Source organism: Typopeltis vanoorti, chromosome 24 (genome assembly GCF_054136105.1).
Source record: "Typopeltis vanoorti isolate ZY-2024b chromosome 24, IOZ_Tvanoo_1.0, whole genome shotgun sequence".
Classification (NCBI taxonomy): domain Eukaryota; kingdom Metazoa; phylum Arthropoda; class Arachnida; order Uropygi; family Thelyphonidae; genus Typopeltis; species Typopeltis vanoorti.
The window spans coordinates 45,509,709-45,531,546 of record NC_143572.1 but is presented as its reverse complement, the minus strand read 5'-3'; the positions used below and the strand labels follow the sequence as shown (position 1 = coordinate 45,531,546).

Sequence of the window (21,838 nt, the reverse complement as noted above, 5' to 3'; positions counted from 1 at the left end):
AGTAGTGGGTGCTACTGCAAGAAAATCGATACTCTTGTTAACACATTCACACTGGACTGTTTCATCCATCATGTCTGGGAGGAGAGGAGGGAGCTTGCTGTCATGTAACATGTCCTTTCCACATTAGGCAGGCAAATTTTTACACCTTTCTCAATATATATGTGGGGGGGAACACCAGTTTCAAGTATTTTCAGTAGAAGTTTCATTTAAAATTGATATTTATGAACCATCTTTATGATATAGGAAATATCTCAAAGAGATGTTTTCATATTTTGCATTTTAGAATTTATACATATAACATTTCCTTTTAAAAATATGCATCACATAAATGGGTTATCTTTGCACCAGATGAAGTATATAAATGAATATTTAGTGATATTTTTATTTTATGATCATACCATGGAGCATTATCCACAAAAACTTCAAATGAAAATAAAGGTACTAATTGCAATCAGTTCTCTTGCAATCTCTGCAACCAACAGCTAAGCTTTGAATCTCCTTGTAAACATGGATGTTTGTGTGTTCAGCTGGTAGTTAAATTTCATCACCTTGCTTATTGGCAATTTGAAGTACCTACCTTTGCAAAGCTATTGGCAGATTATCTAACCCTTACTTCACCTACACAGTATAAAAAAGATGGGGAGGATAACCATTAGCTAGTTAATCGAATTCCTAATGTTTTGTTCGCTGTTGGATCTGTCATAATGGCTACTTCAGGTTTTATACTGATATTTTGACTAGCAACATTCTTGCTGATTAAAAAGTAGTTTTAATATTTTTAGAAAGCTAATTTCTTTTTATGGGACAGATTTTTGATATTCATTGGATCAGTTACTGCCATAATATTTAAACTTAAACCACTAATTTGCTCTCTCTCACATAGTAATACAGTACTTCATATATCAACTTGGATATGAACGTGCAGGTTTTCTTTCTTCTCTAACTAAATTAAAGTCATAATAATACAGTTAAATATATATATATATATATATATATATATATATATATATATATATATATATATATATATATATATATATATATATATATATATATATATATATGATGGTGGTGTGAAAAGTTCTCGGCCTGACAATGAAAAAACGAATTTATAATTTCAAAATGATTTTTATTTTTCAACCTAATCTCCCTTAAGACTAATACATTTATTCCAGCGATGCTCCAGTGCCATTTTCCTGTCCCTGTAGTGTTCTCAGTAAGATCTGCAAAATACCCCTCTACAGCTGCAATCGCCTCTTGATTCGAAGAAAAATGCTGACCAGCGAGGAAAAGTTTTAATTTTGGGAAGAGATAGAAGTCAGAGGGAGCCAAATCAGGGGAATAGGGTGGATGTTCCAACAATTCATAGTGCAGATCCCTTAATTTTCCCATTGCCAAAACACTTTTGTGGGCAGGTGCATTGTCCTGATGAAAGATGATTTTTTTTCTTCTGCAAACCGGGTCTTTTCTCACAAATTTTTTTGTCTAGTCTGGTTAAAAGATTGGAATAATATTCCCTGGTTATTGTTTTACCCTTTTCAAAATAATTAATAAACAAAATGCTTTTAGCATCCCAAAACCACTGACACCATGAACTTTTCTGCTGATGGAATTGACTTTGTATTCTTTGGTGTGAACAACCAGATTCTGTCCACTGTTTTGATTGCTGTTTGGATTCTGGTGTGTGTAATGGTGAATCCAAGTCTCATCCATAGTAATAAATTGACGCACAAAATCAGTTTTATTCTTGTTGAAACGCTCCAAGCACTGTTCAGAGATTTTTCCTGTGAGTGTATTTTTGATCTGCTGTGTGCAAGCATGGCACCCATCTTGCACAAAGCTTTTTCATTTGCAATTCTTCATGCAAAATATATCCTACACATGTCTATATGCATGATATGGTATTGGATGACCGCCTGTCATCAAATACCATATCAGGCACTTGATCAATACTTTCTGGTTGTGTTACACTTTTTGGATATCCAAGTGGATTATCTTCAAGGCTGGTACAGCCACATTTAAACTTGGCAGCCCATTTCTTAATTGTCAAAAACGAAGGAGAAGAGTGCTCATAAACTTTTATGAACTTTGAATGAATTTCTTTTTGGCATTAAACCTTCTTTTACAAAGAATTTTATAACCGCACTATACTCAATTTATCCATTTCAAGGGATACAGACAACACTTTTGCTTCAAACAGCTGTATAAAACAAACTACTCAATAGAATGACTTGAAATTTCACATAGATGCTTATGACAGATGTACAAACTTAGAAAAAAAAAAATTTTCCTATAACTTTTTGATGCCATCGGGGCCGAGAACTTTTCAGACCACCCTCTTATGTGGCCATTCCCCTTGTTTTGGAAATTTGATTAGGAATGGAGTTTATTTGTGTGTGAATCCCACCTTGAAAGTTGTAACCTACCTACAGTACTAATATACAGTAAGTTTACAGTCTTTCATTGTGAGACTCATACTATCAGAAATTGTAGTTAGGGAGGGGAGCATAGCTGTTCGTTCAGTCTGCTAATGAGCAGACTGAAGGAACTGCTTATTTAACTTGGCATCAAAGTTCTTATTGGCACCTTTGATGCCAAGTTAAATAACTAAAGTGCATGGTTAAAGTGAATAAAACTGATATACTGAGAACGTGTCTGAATAAGTTCTGAGGTTTCTTTTAGGGGTACGTTTCTGAATTTTAAATAGGGAGCTATATTGAAACTGACCATGATGTCATTCTCTTTGAAGATTGTGTCTGACAAACAAACAAGATTGAAGTGTGCAGAATATTTAATATAGGAGACAGTGTGCTTAGTTATAAACAAGTGAATTCTTGGGCTAGGTGGGAGATGAATTTCAGTGCCCAGTTTGAGACCACTGCCCTACTTAGAGGCCTGAAGTGGCTTGAAAAAGTTCCATGTTTGGTCTCTAGAGCAGGGTTACTATGTAAAAATAAATTAAAAGTACAAAAACATATATAAAAATAGAAAAAAATATCCTTAGCCCACCTATGGTACAAAATGTACTGTAGGTTTGCAAATATTTCATGGGTGGGAGCAACATAAAAAAAGAAAAATGTTTGTCCACTCGATAAGTCTGGGAACCAATGCTGCTCTGAGTGCCAAGGGTTTATTTTCAGTAATCTATAAATCTGAGGTAACTTAGGATTATATAGTTTCAGGAGGCCAAGATATAATGTTATCTAATAATTTTTGGAGTGGCTTGTGTGTGTGTGTGTGTATCTAGGGTCAGCATCAAAGAGGTATGTAGCTTGATCTCTAAATAGGATTAATATTTTTTGTCACATTCTGAGCAATTGAGCAGACTATAGCATTTTTTTAATCTGATCATGAAAGGCCAAGACCTATAGCACACTAGTGCTGTGAGCAACAGGAATAGAAGAAAGAAGGCATCTGTTCACATTCTGCTTAAACAGCTGAGGATTGTGGTCTTTGAGAAGGCAGAGTGGGGGGGGGGGGGGGCGACTGTTCCAAAGGACTGAAGTAGATGGAATCAAAGAGGAGGCAGTGATGTTGATTTGGTGACTTTTAAAGTGAACTGTAAAAGGCTGTTGATTAGCAGTGGCTCTTGTATATAAAAAAAAAAGTACACAAAACCTAGAATGTTAAGTGCCATTGAGTTTAGTATAGGATAAATTCCTTTTTTGAGGCTTTCCTGATTTTAAAACATTGACCATGTCTAGTCAGAATTGGCAGTCTGGAAGGAAGTCTAGATGTATCATTTTATTTTTGCCCTGATTTGAAGACTATTTCTAGAATCCATCATGACCACATACCATTCTCTAAATGTAAATGTGGCTGCATGACATTATCAGAAATCCAGGAGATTTTTGTCTCAAATATGCAATACCTTTACTCTGATGTTTAATTGGATTATGGGTTGGCATAAATCAAAAGAAATATAAAAATAGGAAAACTCACTTAATGTAAAATTTTTGCCTAAGTGTCATAGGCATCTTTTGGTACAGCATCATTTTACATTAAATACATTTCTATGCGAGTCCATTTTTATATTTCTTTTGAGATTGTCATTATAGACTTACAGCTGATCCAGGGATCCTACACTGCACCCATAAAGTTTGCTAGTTGGGACTTTAGGATCCTACTGTTTTATACTGTCTGGGTTTGCCTCCCTGCTGGTGTGCCTACATCCACATGTATGGTTTGTCTTTGTGCCCATGAAAGATTCTTTGGTGACCAAAGTAAATTAAAACAACAATAACCAAATAAAACACGCCCTTTATTATCTTAGTTTTCATTTCCTAATTCTAAAATCTTAAACTCCAGAAATAAAGGGTAAATTTTCATATAGATACATTCATCTATTAACCTACAATTTGTGATATTTCAGTAATGTTTCAGTTTGAATATTCATATCATTTTGCAAAATGGATAGGAACCCATTAGATTCATTTTATTAAAATTTGGTATTTGGAATCCGTGCAAAAATTTGTAAAACTAGCTGAATATTTTCCTTACATCTGACCATTCTAGAAACAATGTTTCAAAAACTTCACTTTAGCTGATGAAATGAAATAAGATTTTGGATTTAGTATATCCATCTAAAATGTGTTGTCAGTTATATTTTGGTTTCAAAGGACCATCTTTATTTGTAAAATAATTTGAAATTAATAGTAATAATTTAATGAAATCTAGTGTTTACAATTACTACTAAAATTTGTCAGTTAACTGAGTTTGTTTCAGTTCAGCCATTTTTAGTGACAAAACAAAGTTGTGTATGTCTATAGTACAGCACATAAACAAAAAAATGGTTGTAGGTTCATTTGGTGTGATAATGAATATTTATAGAACTATTATACATAGGTAAACGATTGCATGGATTGCATTTCTTAACATTATTTTAGTAACATTCATAATTGAACCTAGAACTGTTTTATGGCATATCTATTCAATTTTGTTTGTTGTCTAATTTTGTTATTAAACATTCATATTGGGATGCTTAAGGATCAAAGCTGTATAACTGAGGAGACCTCCACATAGCCTTTAAAGGAATGCAGAGAACCGACCAGGGCTTCTGACCTAATCTCCAGTCCTCACCTTCTCGTGGTGAACCCTGTTTGGAATCTAACTGGATACTGAATGAACGAGGATTGGCTGGCAATTTGGGATTTAGCTGATGGCTTAAACCAAAATACAAAATGATGGTACAACATGGCAAAATTTCATGCTGGCTGGGGCGTTGCCCTGTTAAACAAGGCCTGCCTTGTTTTTGTGTAGGAACCAGGACAAATGGCAAAAAGTCAGCTACTGGAACAAATCCTAAAACTTAACCCAACTCAACATCATCAGAGTTCAAGATCAGTACTGTCAACATAAGAAGCCTGAATGGCAAAGAAATGTAGCTAGCTGGGGAATTATATAAGTACCAGATCAGCATAATAGGGGTGACTGAAACAAAAAAGACAAAAACTGGTGAGATCTTTCTGAGCAATAAATACAAAATGTTATATTCAGGCAATGACAATCAAGGAAAAGGAGTAGCCATAGTATTCAACACAAAATACCAGGCTAATCTACTTGAATGGCAGTCAGTCTCAAGTAGAGTAATGTGGGCAAATATGAGAATGGGGAACTGGACAATGAGACTTATTGTGCCTATGGTCCTACAGAAGGCTCTACTAAATTAGAAGTGGAGGAATTTTTTGAGGCTCTAGAGAATGCTACTGACACAATGATATTCCGCCAGAAATGATGAAGTATGGCAGTATACAAGTCTTACAGTGGCTGCACTGCATAGTTCAAAAAATCTGGACAGAGGGACGAATTCCCAATGATTGGAGTAGAACTCTCATAGTACCCATATATAAAAAGGGAAATAAAACTGAATGTGAGAATTACAGAAGTATTTCCCTACTGAATGTGACTGGTAATATTTATGCAAGTATACTTGGGGAATAGTTGAGAAGGTTTGTGGAAGGGAAGCTTGGTGAAGAACAAACTGGATTCAGTCCAAATAGAGGCTGTCAGGATCAGATCTTCACTTTACGACAAATAGTTGAGAAATCATGGGAATATAATATAGATCTGTATTTAAGTTTTATTGAATTGAAAGGCACGTGACAAGGTGCCTAGAGAGAAGCCATTCAATATGTTACAGTTATATGGTGTCAATGGGGCATTATATCAAGCAATACTTAGTCTTTATTTGAGTTGTAAGTCAGCAGTTCGAATTGAAGGAAGTACAGAAAGATGGCTTAATGTTAAATCTGGTGTGAGACACGGATGTACATTATCCCCTCTGTTATTCATTATCTATATGGATCACATTATGAAGGAAAGTGGTATTAAACATGATATCAAAATTGGAGATGTTAATGTCAGTTCTTTCCTTTATGCAGACGATGTTATACTTCTAAATAAATCTGCTACAAGTCTGTAAGATTCCCTGACTAAATTGAATAACTGTTGTAATAGATATCGTATGAAGGTTAGCAATAAAAAGACAAAGACAATGAAATTAGGCAGAATCGTTGAAAATGTCATCTGCATTGTGAACAGAGACCCTATGGAACAAGTAAAACATTTCAGCTACTTAGGCACGATTTTTAGTGAAGATGATAAATTAAATATGGAAATAGACAACAGAATCAACAAAGCTGGTATGGCAGGAAGTAGACTGAATAAATTCATATGGAATAAGAGAGAAATTAGTCGAACACTAAATTAGCTGTATACAAGATGGTGTTCAAACCTGCTAGGTTAGAAGTAAAACACTTGACCAAAGACTAGAGACCGCAAATATAAGAGTCTTGAGAAAGATTAGAGGCGTGAACAGATGGCATCAATGGCAATATCATATTAAAAATGAGGATATTAGGAAAGAACTTGACATTGTCAGCATCCAGGAATGCATTAGTAGAGCTAATTTCTGGTGGTATGGTCACTTAAACAGAATGGGCAAGGAAAGATTAGCAAAACAAGTATTCTCTGCCAGTTTGGCAGGAAAACGACCCAGAGGAAGACCAAGATATAGGTGGATTGATATGGTACAATGTGCTTTAGACGATCAAAATATAAGATCTGATAATGATAATTTTGGAGTCTTGACAAGTAACAGACTGATTTGGAGGAAAATTGTAGATAGGAATTTAGTAATGATGTAAATTTTTCATGTTGTAGTAGTATCATATTCTGTACACCCCTTGAAGGTACATGGCAGGAATTGGATGAACATTTATATTTTAGTGATTCCTAAATATCCAAACTTCAATTTAGGAATGAATTACTGATATTTTTTAATTGTTTTGTTAATAAAAATGGTCCAGAGTTGTGGCAAAAGAAAAAAAAATTGAAATAATAAAACATTTTCACAATAAAAACAGAATTATAAGTGAAGAAAAAAGTTTCATCAACCATCTATTCATTTGGTTTAAAAAAAAAAAAAAAAAAGAAAGAAAGAAAGCCCAGCATGAACAAACTTGACTAAACATTAAACCACTGTAGTTTACATGACAAAGCGGATAAATTTCTCTTTGACATAAATAACTGTTTTTCACTGATCAATTATCTTATCCATAGTCTTACTTATAGCATATCCTGTCACTCCTACTTGTTGACAAACCCATTCCTTGCAATGCGTAAAAATTCTGGGCTTCAAGACCTTAAACCAGTGCCTTAAACACTGATATTTGTACCATTCTTCAGTGAAGTGAGGATAATGTTTTAATGTTAGCTGTTTTAATGCTACCAAAATGCAGTCTTGCCTTCTTATCATCTAATGCCTGGTATGTATCCTCCAGTGGGTGCACAGAATATTCACTGATTGTAATGCATGAAAAAGTTTACATTATTTTACTAACCTTCATTCCACAATTTTCATCCAGAATTAGTTTGTAATCTGCCAGGACTTGAATGTTGTCTAATTTTATATTTAATCTTCTAAAGCACTTCTCACTATCTTGTACTTAGATCTTAGACTTCCTCTGGTCTTCTACCTGTCAGCCTTGCATGAAACAATTGCTTTGCCAACCTTTCCACTAACATTCTGCTTAAGTGATTATGCCACCTGAGATTTGTTCCTCATACATTTCTGAATACTAAGTGTTAAGATCCTTTCTGATATCTTCATTTTTAATAAGATTTTGCCATTGGTGCCATCTATTCATTAACCTGATTTTTTTTTTCCCAAGAACTTGTCTCCAGTCTTTTTTTTTTATGAAATGACTTATTTCTAAACATATTCTCAGATCCATAAGTTAATATTTGGTTGAGCACTGTCTTTTTTCTGTAGCTGGTTTAGTGCTTTGACTAAATTCTCTCATTTCAACAGAATTGCTAATTTTGTCTATTTCCATGTTTAATTGCATCTTCACAAAAATTTTGCCTAAATAGCTGAAATGTTTTACTTGTTCTGTAGGTTGATGTTTTCAATGTCCCTACCTAGTTTTAGTAATTTTTATTGCTAATTTTCACACCAAATCTGTTGCAGCAGTCCTGCTGAATTATATTGGATTTGCTTAATAGTATAACATCTGCATAAAGTAAAGAGCTGAGATTAATGTCTCCATTTTTGATATTAGGTCTAATGTCACTTTGTTTCATAATATGATCAATGTAGATGATGTCTATGTATTGCTTGAAACAATATTCTCTTTACATAATCTAATTGTATCATTTTGAGTAGCTATTCACTTGGAGTCTTGCCATATGCCTTTTCCAGATCTACAAAACTTAAATACAGATCCTTATGTCACATGGTTTCTCAACTATTTTTCCTTAAAGTTGAAATCTGATCCTGACAATATCAAATGTATATTGTCAAGATCAGATTATTCTTCCAATTTTTCTTTATTTTAAGTATGCTTTCATAAATCTTACCTGGAACATTCAGTAGGGAAATTATTCTGTAATTCTCACTTCTCTTTTTATAGATGGTACTATGAGAACTCTACTCTGTTCATCTGGAATTTGACGTTCTGACCATGTCTTCTGAATTATTATTATTACATCACACCTCCAGGGAGTCCAAAGACTCATCGAGGGAGGGCATCTACTCTACAACTCTTCTTCTCACTACTCTACCAACCTTCATCATCTACTGCCGACTACCGCCACTTGTACTTTCACAGACAATCATAAACATCCATGCCCACGGCAGGATTCGAACCCACAGCCAAAAGGCTGTGGGTTCGAATCCTGCCGTGGATTGCGGATATGCTAACCACTCGGCCAACCACAGCTGGCTTATGTAGTACATTTCCAGCTGTCTTTCCATGTTACATTTGTTTGGTGGCTTTTTGTACCTCAAATGTTGTATGTACTCCCAATTGCATTCTTCTTGAATATCTGTTTTTTCTTTTTTCATTTAATGATCTTTCAAAGTATTTTTACCAGTACATCTAGAATGTCTTCGCTTTTCATGTCACTTATTATTTCTGATTAATTTTACAATACTCTTTTTTCTATTTCTATGCTTTTTCAGCTGTCTCTAGAATGTTTGGCTACTTTTCTGATATATTACTTCTATATGCTTATCAAAGGTCTTTCCATGACTTTAGCTAAAACATTGCTTTGTTCTTCTTTTTATTCTCTCAGAACACATGTTGACTTACTTGTTAAGTACTTTTGATAGGTTTAAAGTCCATTTGAAGATGGGATAGAAAGCTGCTGAAACTGCTTCTCATCATCTTTTATAATTTTCCTTTTGGAACAGCTATGCTCTTGAAGAGTTCCCCAGTCTTCTTGCCTACACCCTACACATAGCATGTGCTATAGATTCTGTAGCCTTGAATTTGTGGGATTGATATATATAAATGTACAGTTTGAAATTGTTCACAGTTGAATTTGCATTTATCAGTATTCCTGTTTTTTATGCAGGAGCTATCTAGTACTTTGTAAAAAATCCAACAAGTGTATCAAAAGTTATGGTGGTTTATGATATGCCTGTTTATTTTTGGTACTCTAGACATAATTTTGTTTTGCCATTACAGATGGTCCATTTGAATCAAAAACTGGACATTTTGGCAAATCTTAAGAATGATTCTCAGTACCAAATTAATTAATAAAATCTGATATTGAAGTATTTCAGCCAGTCAGTGCAAAATTATGTTTTTGCTTCATTTTCCAAAATTTTGTCCATAAAAATGATGAGTTTAAAGAAAATTAAACCACATGGATATATTTTTTAATGATGGCTGGCACAATTGATATTATTTTGTTTACATCCTGCATTCCAAATTTTATGAACTTTATTAGTGTTAATTGAAGTATATAATTTTGATGTTTTATCCCTTTGTGTCCCTGCAGATGTCTTATTGAAATTTGAATGGCTCAGCAAATTTTTATAAGGATTCCAAATATTCAGTTTCAATAAAACTCTGTCCAGTCAGAGTTTGGGAATAACTAGCATAAAGATGGCAACAGAAAATGCATCTAAAAACACTTTTTTTTTATGGTTATCTCCATTCATTTCCATACTTGTGTTTTAGTGGTTCATAAACAATGCATTGTTCCCTTCTGAGATTTCACTGTTTAATAAATGATTTGCTTATGAACTTGCACAATTTTATGAAAAGAATAAATAATGGATAATGTGTGTGGCAAATTGTTTAGGATAAAATTTATGCCATTGATATTATTTGAACACAATGTGAAAGTGAATTGCAAAGCATAGCCATATTATACTAAAGTTCCAACAAGCATCTATTGTGCATTTATTATCCCAACTTGTTCATAGTGCAATGCACTGGATATTTGGCTGAATTCTTTAGAATGAGTGAACAATTTGTAAAGTAATTCATTATTCATTCTTTTCGTAAAAATAAAAATGATCTTATGTGTCTCTTGACATTTTCATGTATTCTCAAAATTTTTTAAAAACATTTTGTATACACTTACTGTGCTGATTACTGATGAAAATTCAGGTTTTTTTCAGAGTAAGGATTTCTTCCCTACAAATTTATGCTTTTAAATTTAGTCCTGCATACAGTTTAGTCTTGTACTTACATCAGGTGATGTTTAGTATAAAAAAAAAATGTCACAGGGTAACATAATTCATAAATCTGACAAATGCTACATAAGTATTTGTGTGATATGAGGAAACACATTTCCCATAGAATTTAGAAAAGGTAATTGTGCTTTTCATTGTAATGCACACATCTTAAATTTTTATTATATTTTCTGCATAATTTAGGCATTCATTCTTTAATGAGTTACATTTATTTAATCAGAAATTTTATTTTATTCTAACCAAATAAAAAAATGATCAACAAGTAAATTTAAAGCAGAATTGTCATTTGTAAGAATCTGTTTCTTAGCTTTTAGATACTCGGCCTCTTAAAAAATCAAGTTCTTGTTCCACTATTTATCTGGATGACAGTACAGTAAGCCAGCCAAACCTGAAAAATACAATCAAGTGTGTTACCCTAGCCATTTATTACCACATCCACAATCGTGCATCTAATCGTGTACTTGATATATTTGATGAAAAACTCCATCCATTGTCAGTAAGTATTCCCAGGGATTTTCTGTTTTTATCATGATCCATAGAATTTGGATCTCAAAATTAAGTTAGTTTTTGGCTCTATATCACGATACACTGCTTGGAAAGAAGTCAGTGGACACTCCTGGGGAGAAAGGTGCATTGTGCCATGCAACAAGTCAATGTAGCAAGTATAAATTGGAGCAATGTTGATGCTCATCAGTGCAGCTATGTCCAGATGAAATGACTGTCAGAATTGAACTGATAGTTTGCAAGAGGCATTGTGTTAGGATGTGTTGCAGGCCTATCTGTTCAGCAAATTGTTGACAAATTGGGAAGTTCTAGGTCAACAATCAGTGATACCATACTGAGATGGAAAAACAGCAAGTCAACTGCTACCTGCAGTGGATGACCCAGGACATTCACCAAACGTGATCGTAAGGTGCTCTGAAGGATAATATGCAAAAACCGCCATTCGTTAGTTGACATGTTGAATGTGGAGTGGGAATTGACTGGAATACGAATCTGCACAAAAACATTCAGAACTGTAGCTCACAACATGGATTTTTTTGATAGGACCCAAATATGCAAGCCCACATTACTCACACTCTTTTCTCCACTGCAGAGAATACTGCGTGTTGGTGTGAGTAATGTGGGCTTGCATATTTGGGTCCTATCAAAAAAATCCAGCGGGATGTGGAAGCTTGGAAAGCTGTGTTATGAAGTGACGAATCATGCTACACTACTGAGATGATGGATGCATGGGTGTGGCAGATGGTCGCCAAACATCTCTTACCAGAGTGCATAACCCTAACTATGAAATTTGGAGGTAGTGGTGTGATGGTATTGTCCTGTTTATCCTGGTTTGTCCTCAGACCTCTGTTTGTGGTGCCATGAACATTGAACTCCAAGATATATTTGAATATTCTGGACAATGTAATGCTTCCTATTTTCTAGCGTTTCTGTGGAACTGACCATTGTCTCTATCAGCAAGACGATGCACCATGTCATAAGGTGCTGCTGTACTGGTGTGGTTTTTGGCATGAACTTCACAACACTTGACTGACCTCCACAGAGCCCTGATCTCAATGGTATTGAACATCTGTGGGATGAACTGGAGTGTCAAGTGAGGTCAAGGGATGTCTGTCCCACAGCAGTCCAGTATATCATTATATACCTACGGGCAGAATGGTCCAAAATTCCCATCGATCACTATCATATGCTTGTGACAAGTATGTCCCATAGGATTGCTACAGATCGCAGTGAAAGGAGGTGGTCCTACATCTTAAGGTGTGTGCCATGGCTATTTATTTATCACTATGGTGTTTGTTGACTTCTTTCCAAGCAGTATATACACTATCTATAGTTCTATAAACTAGATTGCATTGCCTTTTTTTTCCATTAAGTCATTTAGCTAAATAAATATTTACAGTTTTAAAATTAAAATTCTATAAGGAAATCCACTGCTCCTGTCTAGGTGGAATAAATATTAAGAGTAACTAGCAAATATGTGACAGATTTCATAGAGCTAAATGGTTATCAAAAAAACAAATTATTGAAATTATAATTCTTCCTGTTCAAACACAACCAGTTATTTCTGTTTCTCTGAGAGCGAGATATGCAGTATATCTAGACAATAAATCCCCCTTTAAAATATCATCAATAAGCCAATATCTGTAAAGTAGTTATCAAAAAGCCAAAAAAGCTTCATTTTGGCGATGAAAAATAAATATAAATTGGGGATACCCGATATTTACTTTATATTACTGAAATGAAGCCTTTTGGCTCTTTCTTTGATCATTCCTATTACGCACTGACTTGAGAGTTCACTTATGAAAATCCAACTATCTGATATGAGATTGGTTTGGTATTGAATGAGGGTTTTTGCTCTCTTAAAGTTTCTGCCCTGGTCTCTGAAGAGAACCAACCAGTTCAAAACAGCTGTCAGGCCAGTAGAACCTTATCATCATCATCATCAAATTCCTGCCATGTACCCTCAAGGGGTGTACAGGATATGATAGTACTACATGAAAAAAATTACATCATTATTAATTTCCTATCTACAATTTTCCTCCAAATCAGTCTGTTACTTGTCAACACTCCAATATTATCAGATCTTATATTTCTATCGTCTAAAGCACTTTGTACCGTATCAATCCACCTATATCTTGGTCTTCCTCTCGGTCGTTTTCCTGCCAACCTGGCAGAGAACACTTGTTTTTGCTAATCTTTCCTCGCCCTTTCAGTTTAAGTGACCATACCACCTGAGATTAGCTCTGCTAACGCATTCCTGGATGCTGACAATGTCAAGTTCTTTCCTAATATCCTCGTTTTTAATATGATACTGCCATTGATGCCATCTGTTCACGCCTATAATCTTTCTCAGGACTCTCATATCTGCAGTCTCTAGTCTTTGGTCAAGTGTTTTACTTCTGACCCAGCTCTCAGATCCATAAGTTAAAACTGGTTTGAACACTGTCTTGTATACAGCTAATTTAGTGTTCTGACTAATTTCTCTCTTATTCCATATGAATTTATTCAATTGACTTCCCACCATACCAGCTTTGCTGATTCTGTTGTCTATTTCTGTATTTAATTTACCATCTTCAGTAAAAATCGTGCCTAAATAGCTGAAATGTTTTACTTGTTCTACAGGTTCTCCATTCACAACACAGTTGACATTTTCAATGTTTCTGCCTATTTTCATTGTCTTTGTCTTTTTATTGCTGACCTTCATACCATATCTATTAGCTATTCAATTTAGTCAGAGAATCTTGCAGACTTGTAGTGGATTTATTTAGAAGTATAACATCATCCGCATAATATGATATATGTATTCCTGACATTAACATCTCCAATTTTGATATCATGTTTAATACCACTTTCCTTCATAATGTGATTCATATAGATAATGAATAACAGAGGGGATAATGTACATCCTTGTCTCACACCAGATTTAACATTAAACCATCTTCCTGTACTTCCTTCAATTCGAACTGCTGACTTACAACTCAAATAAAGACTAAGTATTGCTTGATATAATGTCCCATTGACACCATATAACTGCAGCGTATTGAATAGCTTCTCTCTTGGCACCTTGTCATATGCCTTTTCCAGATCGACAAAACTTAAATACAGATCTTTGTTATATTCCCATGCTTTCTCGACTATTTGTCGTAAAGTGAAGATCTGATCCTGACAGCCTCTATTTGGCCCTGAATCCAGCTTGTTCTTCACCAAGCTTTTCTTCCACAATTCTTCTCAACCGTTTCTCAAGTATACTTGCATAGATCTTGCCAGGAACACTAAGTAGGGAAATACCTATGTAATTCTCACATGCAGTTTTATTTCCCTTTTTATATATGGGTACTATGAGAGCTCTACTCCAATCATCGGGAATTCGTCCCTCTGTCCAGGCTTTCTGAACTATGCAGTGCAGCCACTGTAAGACTCTTATACCACCATACTTCAGCATTTCTGGTCGAATATCATCTACTCCTGCTGCCTTTGCACATTTCAAGCCTTTGATGGCTTTTTCTACTTCAAATATGGATATTATTCCTGACTGCATGCCTGGTCAGTGTTTTTTACCACTGTGCTGTTATCACTGCTTGTTTCATTTAGCAGTTTTTCAAAGTAATTACTCCATACTTCAAGGATATCTTTTTCTCCCGTTTTCATGTCACCTTTATCATCTCTAATTCCTTTTATAGCACTCTTTCCTCCATCCTTAAGCTTCTTCAACAACCTCCAGAATATTTTGCCACCTTCTTGATATTTATTTTCTATATTCTTGCCAAAGTCCTCCCATGACTTTTGTTTAGCTAGTTTTACAGAGTGTTTAGCATTCTTGCATTTGTCTCTATATTCTCTAAGAGCACAAGCTGACCTATTTGACAGGAACTTTTGGTATGCTTTCTTCTTTTCCTTCACTGCCTCTTTAACCTCCTGTGTCCACCAAGGAGTTCTGATTTTTTTTATCCTTACAAACAACCTCACCACATGCCTCTCTGGCAGAATCAATCAATGTTTTCTTCAGAGTTTGCCACTGAATCTCCAAGGTTTGATTCCTGTTCTCAAACTCTTTCATTTTTCCTTCAATAATCTTTGTGTATTTTAGTCTACAGCTCACATCTGAGAGCTGCTCAACTTTTATTCGCTTTAAAACTTTCTTACATGTTATTCTTTTCAATATGAAATTCAATTTTATCCTGCTCAAGACTAAATAGTGATCACTTCCAATTTCAAATCCTCTGTACACTCTGGTGTCCTGCACCAGAGAGAAAACATCACTATCAACAATAACATAGTCAATGAGACTTTTCTTATTCCTTGCCTCTTCTATCCATGTGAATTTGTGCACATTTTTATGTTGGAACATGGTGTTAGTAATAACCAGTCCATATCCTGAGCAGAAATCCAACAGATATTTGCCATTATTATTAGCTTTGCTCTTTTCTCCAAATTTTCCCAAAATATTTTTGTATGTCTCACAATCATTTCCTACTCTGCTATTTAGATCCCCAACAAGGACCAACTTTTCATTTTTCATTGTGTCAGTTGCTTTTTCTAAAGCCTCAAAAAATTCCTCCACTTCTACCTTAGTAGAACCTTCTGTGGGACCATAGGCACAAATAAGTCTCATTGTCCAGTTCCCCATTCTCATATTTGCCCACATTACTCTACTTGAGACTGACTGCCATTCAAGAAGATTAGCCTCGTATTTTGTGTTGAATACTATGGCTACTCCTTCTTTTCCTTGATTGTCATTGCCTGAATATAACATTTTGTATTTATTGCTCAGAAAGATCTCACCAGTTTTGGTCTTTTTTGTTTCAGTCACCCCTATTATATCGATCTGGTACTTATCTAATTCCTCAGCTAGCTCCATTTCTTTGCCATTCAGGCTTCTTACGTTGATTGTACCAATCTTTAACTCTGGTGATGTTGAGTTGGGGTTTATTTTCAGATTTGTTCCAGTAGCTGACTTTTCGCTGTTCGCCCTGGTTCCATGGCGAAAACAACAGGGGCCTTGTTTAACCGGGCGACGCCCCAGCCGGCATGAAATTTTGTCATGTTGTACCATCATTCTATATTTTGGTTTAACCAATAAGAATACAATTTGGTCGGCTAAATCCCAAATTGCCAGCCCATCCTCGTCCGTTCAGTATCTAAGTAGATACCCAACGGGGTGCACCACGAGAAGGTGAGGATTGGTGCACTAATAAAAGGCAAATATACATGGTTGCCTGGAGAGCGCTCATGTCTTTTGAGTAGTGCAAGCTAAAGCAATGCCAATGCTGTGGATTGTATTTTCATAAGCTTTCTGGTCATTTTCAAAACTTTCAAAGGTTTTTGTGTGTATTCAGCTTTGAAATAAGGTTGGATCTTTAATATCCCTTATTTATATTTTTTTTTGTCGCCCTGGTTGGCAGAGTGGTTAGCGTATCCGCTCTCCAGCCAAAAGGCTGCAGGTTCGAATTCCACTGTGGGTATGGATGTTTGTGATTGTCTGTTAAAATACTAGTGGTGGGCAGTAGGTGGTGTTCATGTAGATGATGATGGTAGTTGCAATTCATTGTAGTTGGTGGATTGAGTGGTGGAGACAACTGTAGAGTAGTCTCCCTCCCTCGATGAGTCTTTGGATTCTCTGGAGGTGTCGTGATAATAATAATATTTATCTCTGAAGTGCATTTGAGTGATATGAGTGTCTTGATTAGAAAGATTCAAGTTCCTGGAAAAGTTTTTCTTTTACAAAATAAGTAAATTATCTTGAGAATACAAATGCTGAAGATTATCAGTGTATAAGTACTAAATAAGTGTGCAGTGGGAGATGAACTTTGTCACTTCCACATCATAGCCAAATCACATCTAGTTAAAGACAAAAAAAATTAAAGACAAATGTTTCATCATCCTTATTACCAGGGCTCAGCAAATTATGCAAAAACTGTCTTGTCACACAGAAAATGCATTTGCACAGGACTCTCTCTTTTTTTTTTTTTTTTAAATGATATGTCCCCCCATAATTCAACACAGGTTCCATAAAGTGATTAGTGGTGCTATATCTATGTTTTCTTGAAGTTAAAAAGATTGTTTTGCAAGTTATTTTTGAAGAAGAAGAAGGAAAATATAATATTCTATCTTGTCAAGTTTTTTTTTATATATGATTCACACACAAAAGGCCACAAGACCTATAGCACATTAGTGCCATGTGTGGGCAAGAGGATTAGAAGAAAGCAGAAATCTGTTCACATTTTTTCTTGAACAGCTAAGGATTGTAATCTCTAGGAAAGGCAGAGTAGGAGAGGCTGTTCCAAAGGACAGAAGTAGATGGAATGAAAGAGGAGGCAGTGAAGTTAGTTCAGTCCATTTTAGGATTGATTGTAAAAGGATGCTGGTTAGCAATGGCTCTTGTTTTTAATGATTTTGGGGGAGAGTAGAGGAATAATAGTGGCCAATTCTGCAGAGTACTGTCCATGAAAGTATCTATAGAAGAGGCACAAGGCAGAAACTGAATGTCTGTGAGAGATGGATTGAAGTGTGTTTGAGAGAGGGGGATTATTAATTATCTGGATTGTCCTCTTCTGGATAGAATCGAGCAATCTTAAAGAGGATTTTTGTTTACCACCCCAAATATGGGAGCAATTTCCATGGCTGAGCAGATTTGGGCTTTGTATAGAGTTAGCAGCTGAGAAATAGTGTCTTGTGCAAAAAAGTACACCAAGTTTTTTTGGCAGCTGCAGAAGCTGTAGTTGAAATGTGGTTGTGCTGGGAAAGATCAGAGGTGTAGGTCAGTCCAAGAAGAGAAATCTGGTTGTGTTTGGATATCTCAGTGTCACTGAAAGTAAGGGAAAGAGATGCAAGCTCTTTCTTGCAAGAAATCAGAGTACTGAGTTTTGGTGGCATTGAAGTTTACAAGTTGTCCTTACCCTAACAAATAGCATAAGACAGGTCCTAAGATCCCCTAAAGACAGTGTGCCATTTTATAAATATCCAGGTGTGTATAATATCCCATGCACGTGCGGTCTTTCCTACATCGGACAGACTTCGAGAAGCCTGGAAATAAGACAGAAAGAACATATAGGCGATGTTAATCACAACAGAATGATCATCTCAGGATTGGCACATCACTTTTCAACTTCGAACCACACTATAGACTGGAATAACAGCTCCATGCCCTACGTAGACGAGGATTACAGGCATCGAGTATTTAAAGAAGCGGCAGTTGTACTACGTACGGGAAGTAACCTAAACAGAAATCAAGGGGCCATTCTGAACGATACCTGGAAAAATCTAATTAACTCCCTCAGTTCAACAGAGCTACAGTACGCAAATAACCATATTACGCGTTTGCATGTAACGCGTGTTCATGATGCTGAGTAGTTATGTCACGCGAACGTGTCACCCTAGCTACCTAACAGGTACTAACGGTTCTTTGTATTTTGAAACCTTTTTTGCATTTACCTCTTTTTTGTACTATGCAAGCCTTGAGAAAGCTGGTCAGTTACTAGCGAAACCGGTAGGCAATTTGTAAGAGCTTAAGTACGTTGTAAATATATGGTCTATGTAACAATAAATCTTCATTTTGTAATACTTTATGAGCAAAACATGTATAATTTAAATTGTCCTTACCCTATTAGGATATAGCTAAGAGATCAGAGTTCAGGTTACTGGTCATAGTAGATCTTGAGGATTCTAATACTTAAGCACTGCAAGGTTTGTCGAATGAAAAGGAGGAATGGAGTGTACTGTTATTGGCAAAGCTATGGACAGGATTGGAAGTCTATGACGCAGGTCATTTATATACAAGAGGAAGAGAGTGGGTGAAAGAATGAAACACTAGGGTACTCCTGCGTTGGTGGAAAAATCTGAAGATATTAAACTGTCTGCCATGACTTAGTGAGTGACCAGTGAGAAAGTTGGCAGTCCAGTTGCAGTCTGAGGAAGGTACACCATAGGATGGTAGTTTGTTAAGTAGGCTACTGTGCCAAACCTGATCAAATGCCTTTGAAATGTCGAGGGCAACTTCATGAGTTCCTCCAAATTTCTCCATGACCTGAGTCTCCAGAGGTGGGTTGGGTGGGTGGGTGATGAAAGCAGGAAGAGCAGCTGTAGATTGCAAGTGGTGGAATCCATACTGCTGGTCACTGATTAGTTGATATGTCTCTAGGTGGTTCAAGAGTTGTTTGTTGATAACCTTCTTCATAATTTTAGAGAATACAGAAGTGAGAGCAGTTGGATGGTAGTTCGTTGGTTGACATTTATCACCTTTCTTTGGAATGGGCTGGATGTGGACCTGTTTCTATGGTGTAGGATTAGATTGAAGAGGGGATACAGGATAGGTGTTAGTTCTAGGACACCATTTTTTTTTAACACAATATGTGAGATACCATCAAGAACAGATACATTGTTTGTGTTCAGGTTATTAATGATTCTTCAGATTTCTTTTTGTCGGAAGACTATGGGAGACAGGAAGGGAGCTGTTATTGGTGGAGTGGTCATCAATTCAGGAATTAGAAGAGAAGAATGATGCCAGTAAGTTGACCTTGTTTTTAGGTGACTATTTCGTGACTTTTTAGGTGAATTCCATCTGGATGTGAGGAGTGGAAACCTGGGTAGGCAGAAGTTGCACCCAATGGCCTTGGCAAAGGACCAAAAGGAGACTGCTGCCATTTGGTCAGGAGGTGAGTTTGCAGCATTTAGCCCTTTCAAAATCTGACTTGGGACTTGGTGATGATATAGGCAGAGTAGACAACTGGAGTTTTTGTCTTGAGCCATTCGTGGTAAGTAGAATTTTTTTTCTTTTACAGTATTATCACACTTTTTATTTTGAGAACCAAGACTTGGATGGTGGCTGAGAATTTAGACTGGAATAAAGGATGAAAGCCTTCATTCCTATGAAGATAATTTCTGTTATTCAGTCTGAGCAGGTGTTTGGATCAGGTCAACCCATTTGGTGTCTTGTAGTGCCAAAGGATACAAGACTGAGAACTGCTGGCTGAAGGTTGTTCTGTGGCACAAGAGACTTGTATGAGGTTGTGATCCGAGTTACCAAGGGGAGAACTGACAACCATGGTATACCCAGAAGGCGGGGAGCTTGTTAGGAAGAGGTCAAGTGTGTTGGCAAATTGGAGGGGGTTGTGAGGGATTTGAGTAGGAAGATTAGTGATCCAAGATAGGGCATTGCTGATGGCAAACACCTCAACATCAATGCCTGCTTGATTGGTGAAACTGGAGAAGGGGAGCCAATATGACTTGTGGAGATTAAAGTCCCCAAGAAGAATGACCTCACTATTGGGGTATTTCGACTGCAGAAAGTCGAGCTTTAGAAAGAGATAGTTGAAGAGGGCAAAGTGGTTGACAGAGTTTGGAGAGCAATAGAGAGGGAAAGCATATGAAAAGGGAAGGTTGATTTGGTAGAGAAGTTTTGAGTCATAGCAGATCAAACAGTAAGGATTTAAGGATTTGCAGTCTCTGGCATGTTATGTCGATTCTGACGAATCCACAAGTACCACCCTTGTGGCAGAAAGAGCTGTGTAATGTGTAGTTTGGGCAGTTGAGAAGGACAGTTGGTTCTGCTGAATGTAGGTGTGGTGGTATGTATGTATGTATTGGTGAGAATTAATGTTGGTGGATTGTTTGATTGGATTTCTGTTTGTTTTTTTATGATTTTTTGGTTAGATTTTTATGGTTGGATTTTTGTTTTGTTTTTTTTAACTATTTTTTACTAATTATATATTGGGTTTTATCCTTTATCCAAGTGTTAACAAGTACCTAAAATACTTCAGGCACAAACTTTGTTTGTGCCTGAAGTATTTTCAGGACGGGCAACTCGTAGTAGAGGCGGTATAAGTTCTCATCACTTGCTTTAGTATAGATGACAAGTTATACCACCTTGTTACAAGCCATTTGCGGTATACACAGTGTGCCCGTTAAGTATCGATACAACAGTTATGATATCAAAACAAAACTATATTTGGAATTGTTAATTACACAGATTCAAAATAATCTTCCAACTCCACATACCGTTTACATCTGTTGTACAGGTGTTTGAAGGAAGTCCTGAACAGGACTTCCTTCAGTCTCTGGGTCACATGCCATTGGATGTTCTCAATGTTCCTAAAGCACTCTCCTTTCAAGACACACTTCATCTTTGGGAAGAAGAAAAGGTCTGCAGGAGCCAAATTTGGTGAATAGTGTGGATGTTCAATTACACAAACTTTAAAGCCATTAACTGCTTCACAGGCAGTGCATGGGCATGTTGTTGTGCAACAGAAACCAATTGTTGTGGTGAAACAGTTTTTTCCTGACACGTCACATGCAGGGGCATACAGAGGTTGCATTACTTCTAAATAATACTGACCATTCACTGTGCTG

The 21,838-nt window shown here is 36.1% G+C and overlaps 1 protein-coding gene across 3 annotated transcripts in view; it reads left to right on the top strand.

Annotated features, from left to right (window-relative positions):
• The window catches only part of CycY (cyclin Y), a 154,983-nt gene that overhangs the window by 58,726 nt on the left and 74,419 nt on the right, over positions 1-21,838 (top strand). For all 3 annotated transcript variants that reach the window (XM_090413502.1, XM_090413503.1, XM_090413504.1), the window contains one exon: positions 11,298-11,486. In XM_090413502.1, the coding sequence (XP_090269628.1) occupies positions 11,298-11,486 (189 nt within the window). The remainder of the gene's footprint in view (positions 1-11,297; positions 11,487-21,838) is intronic.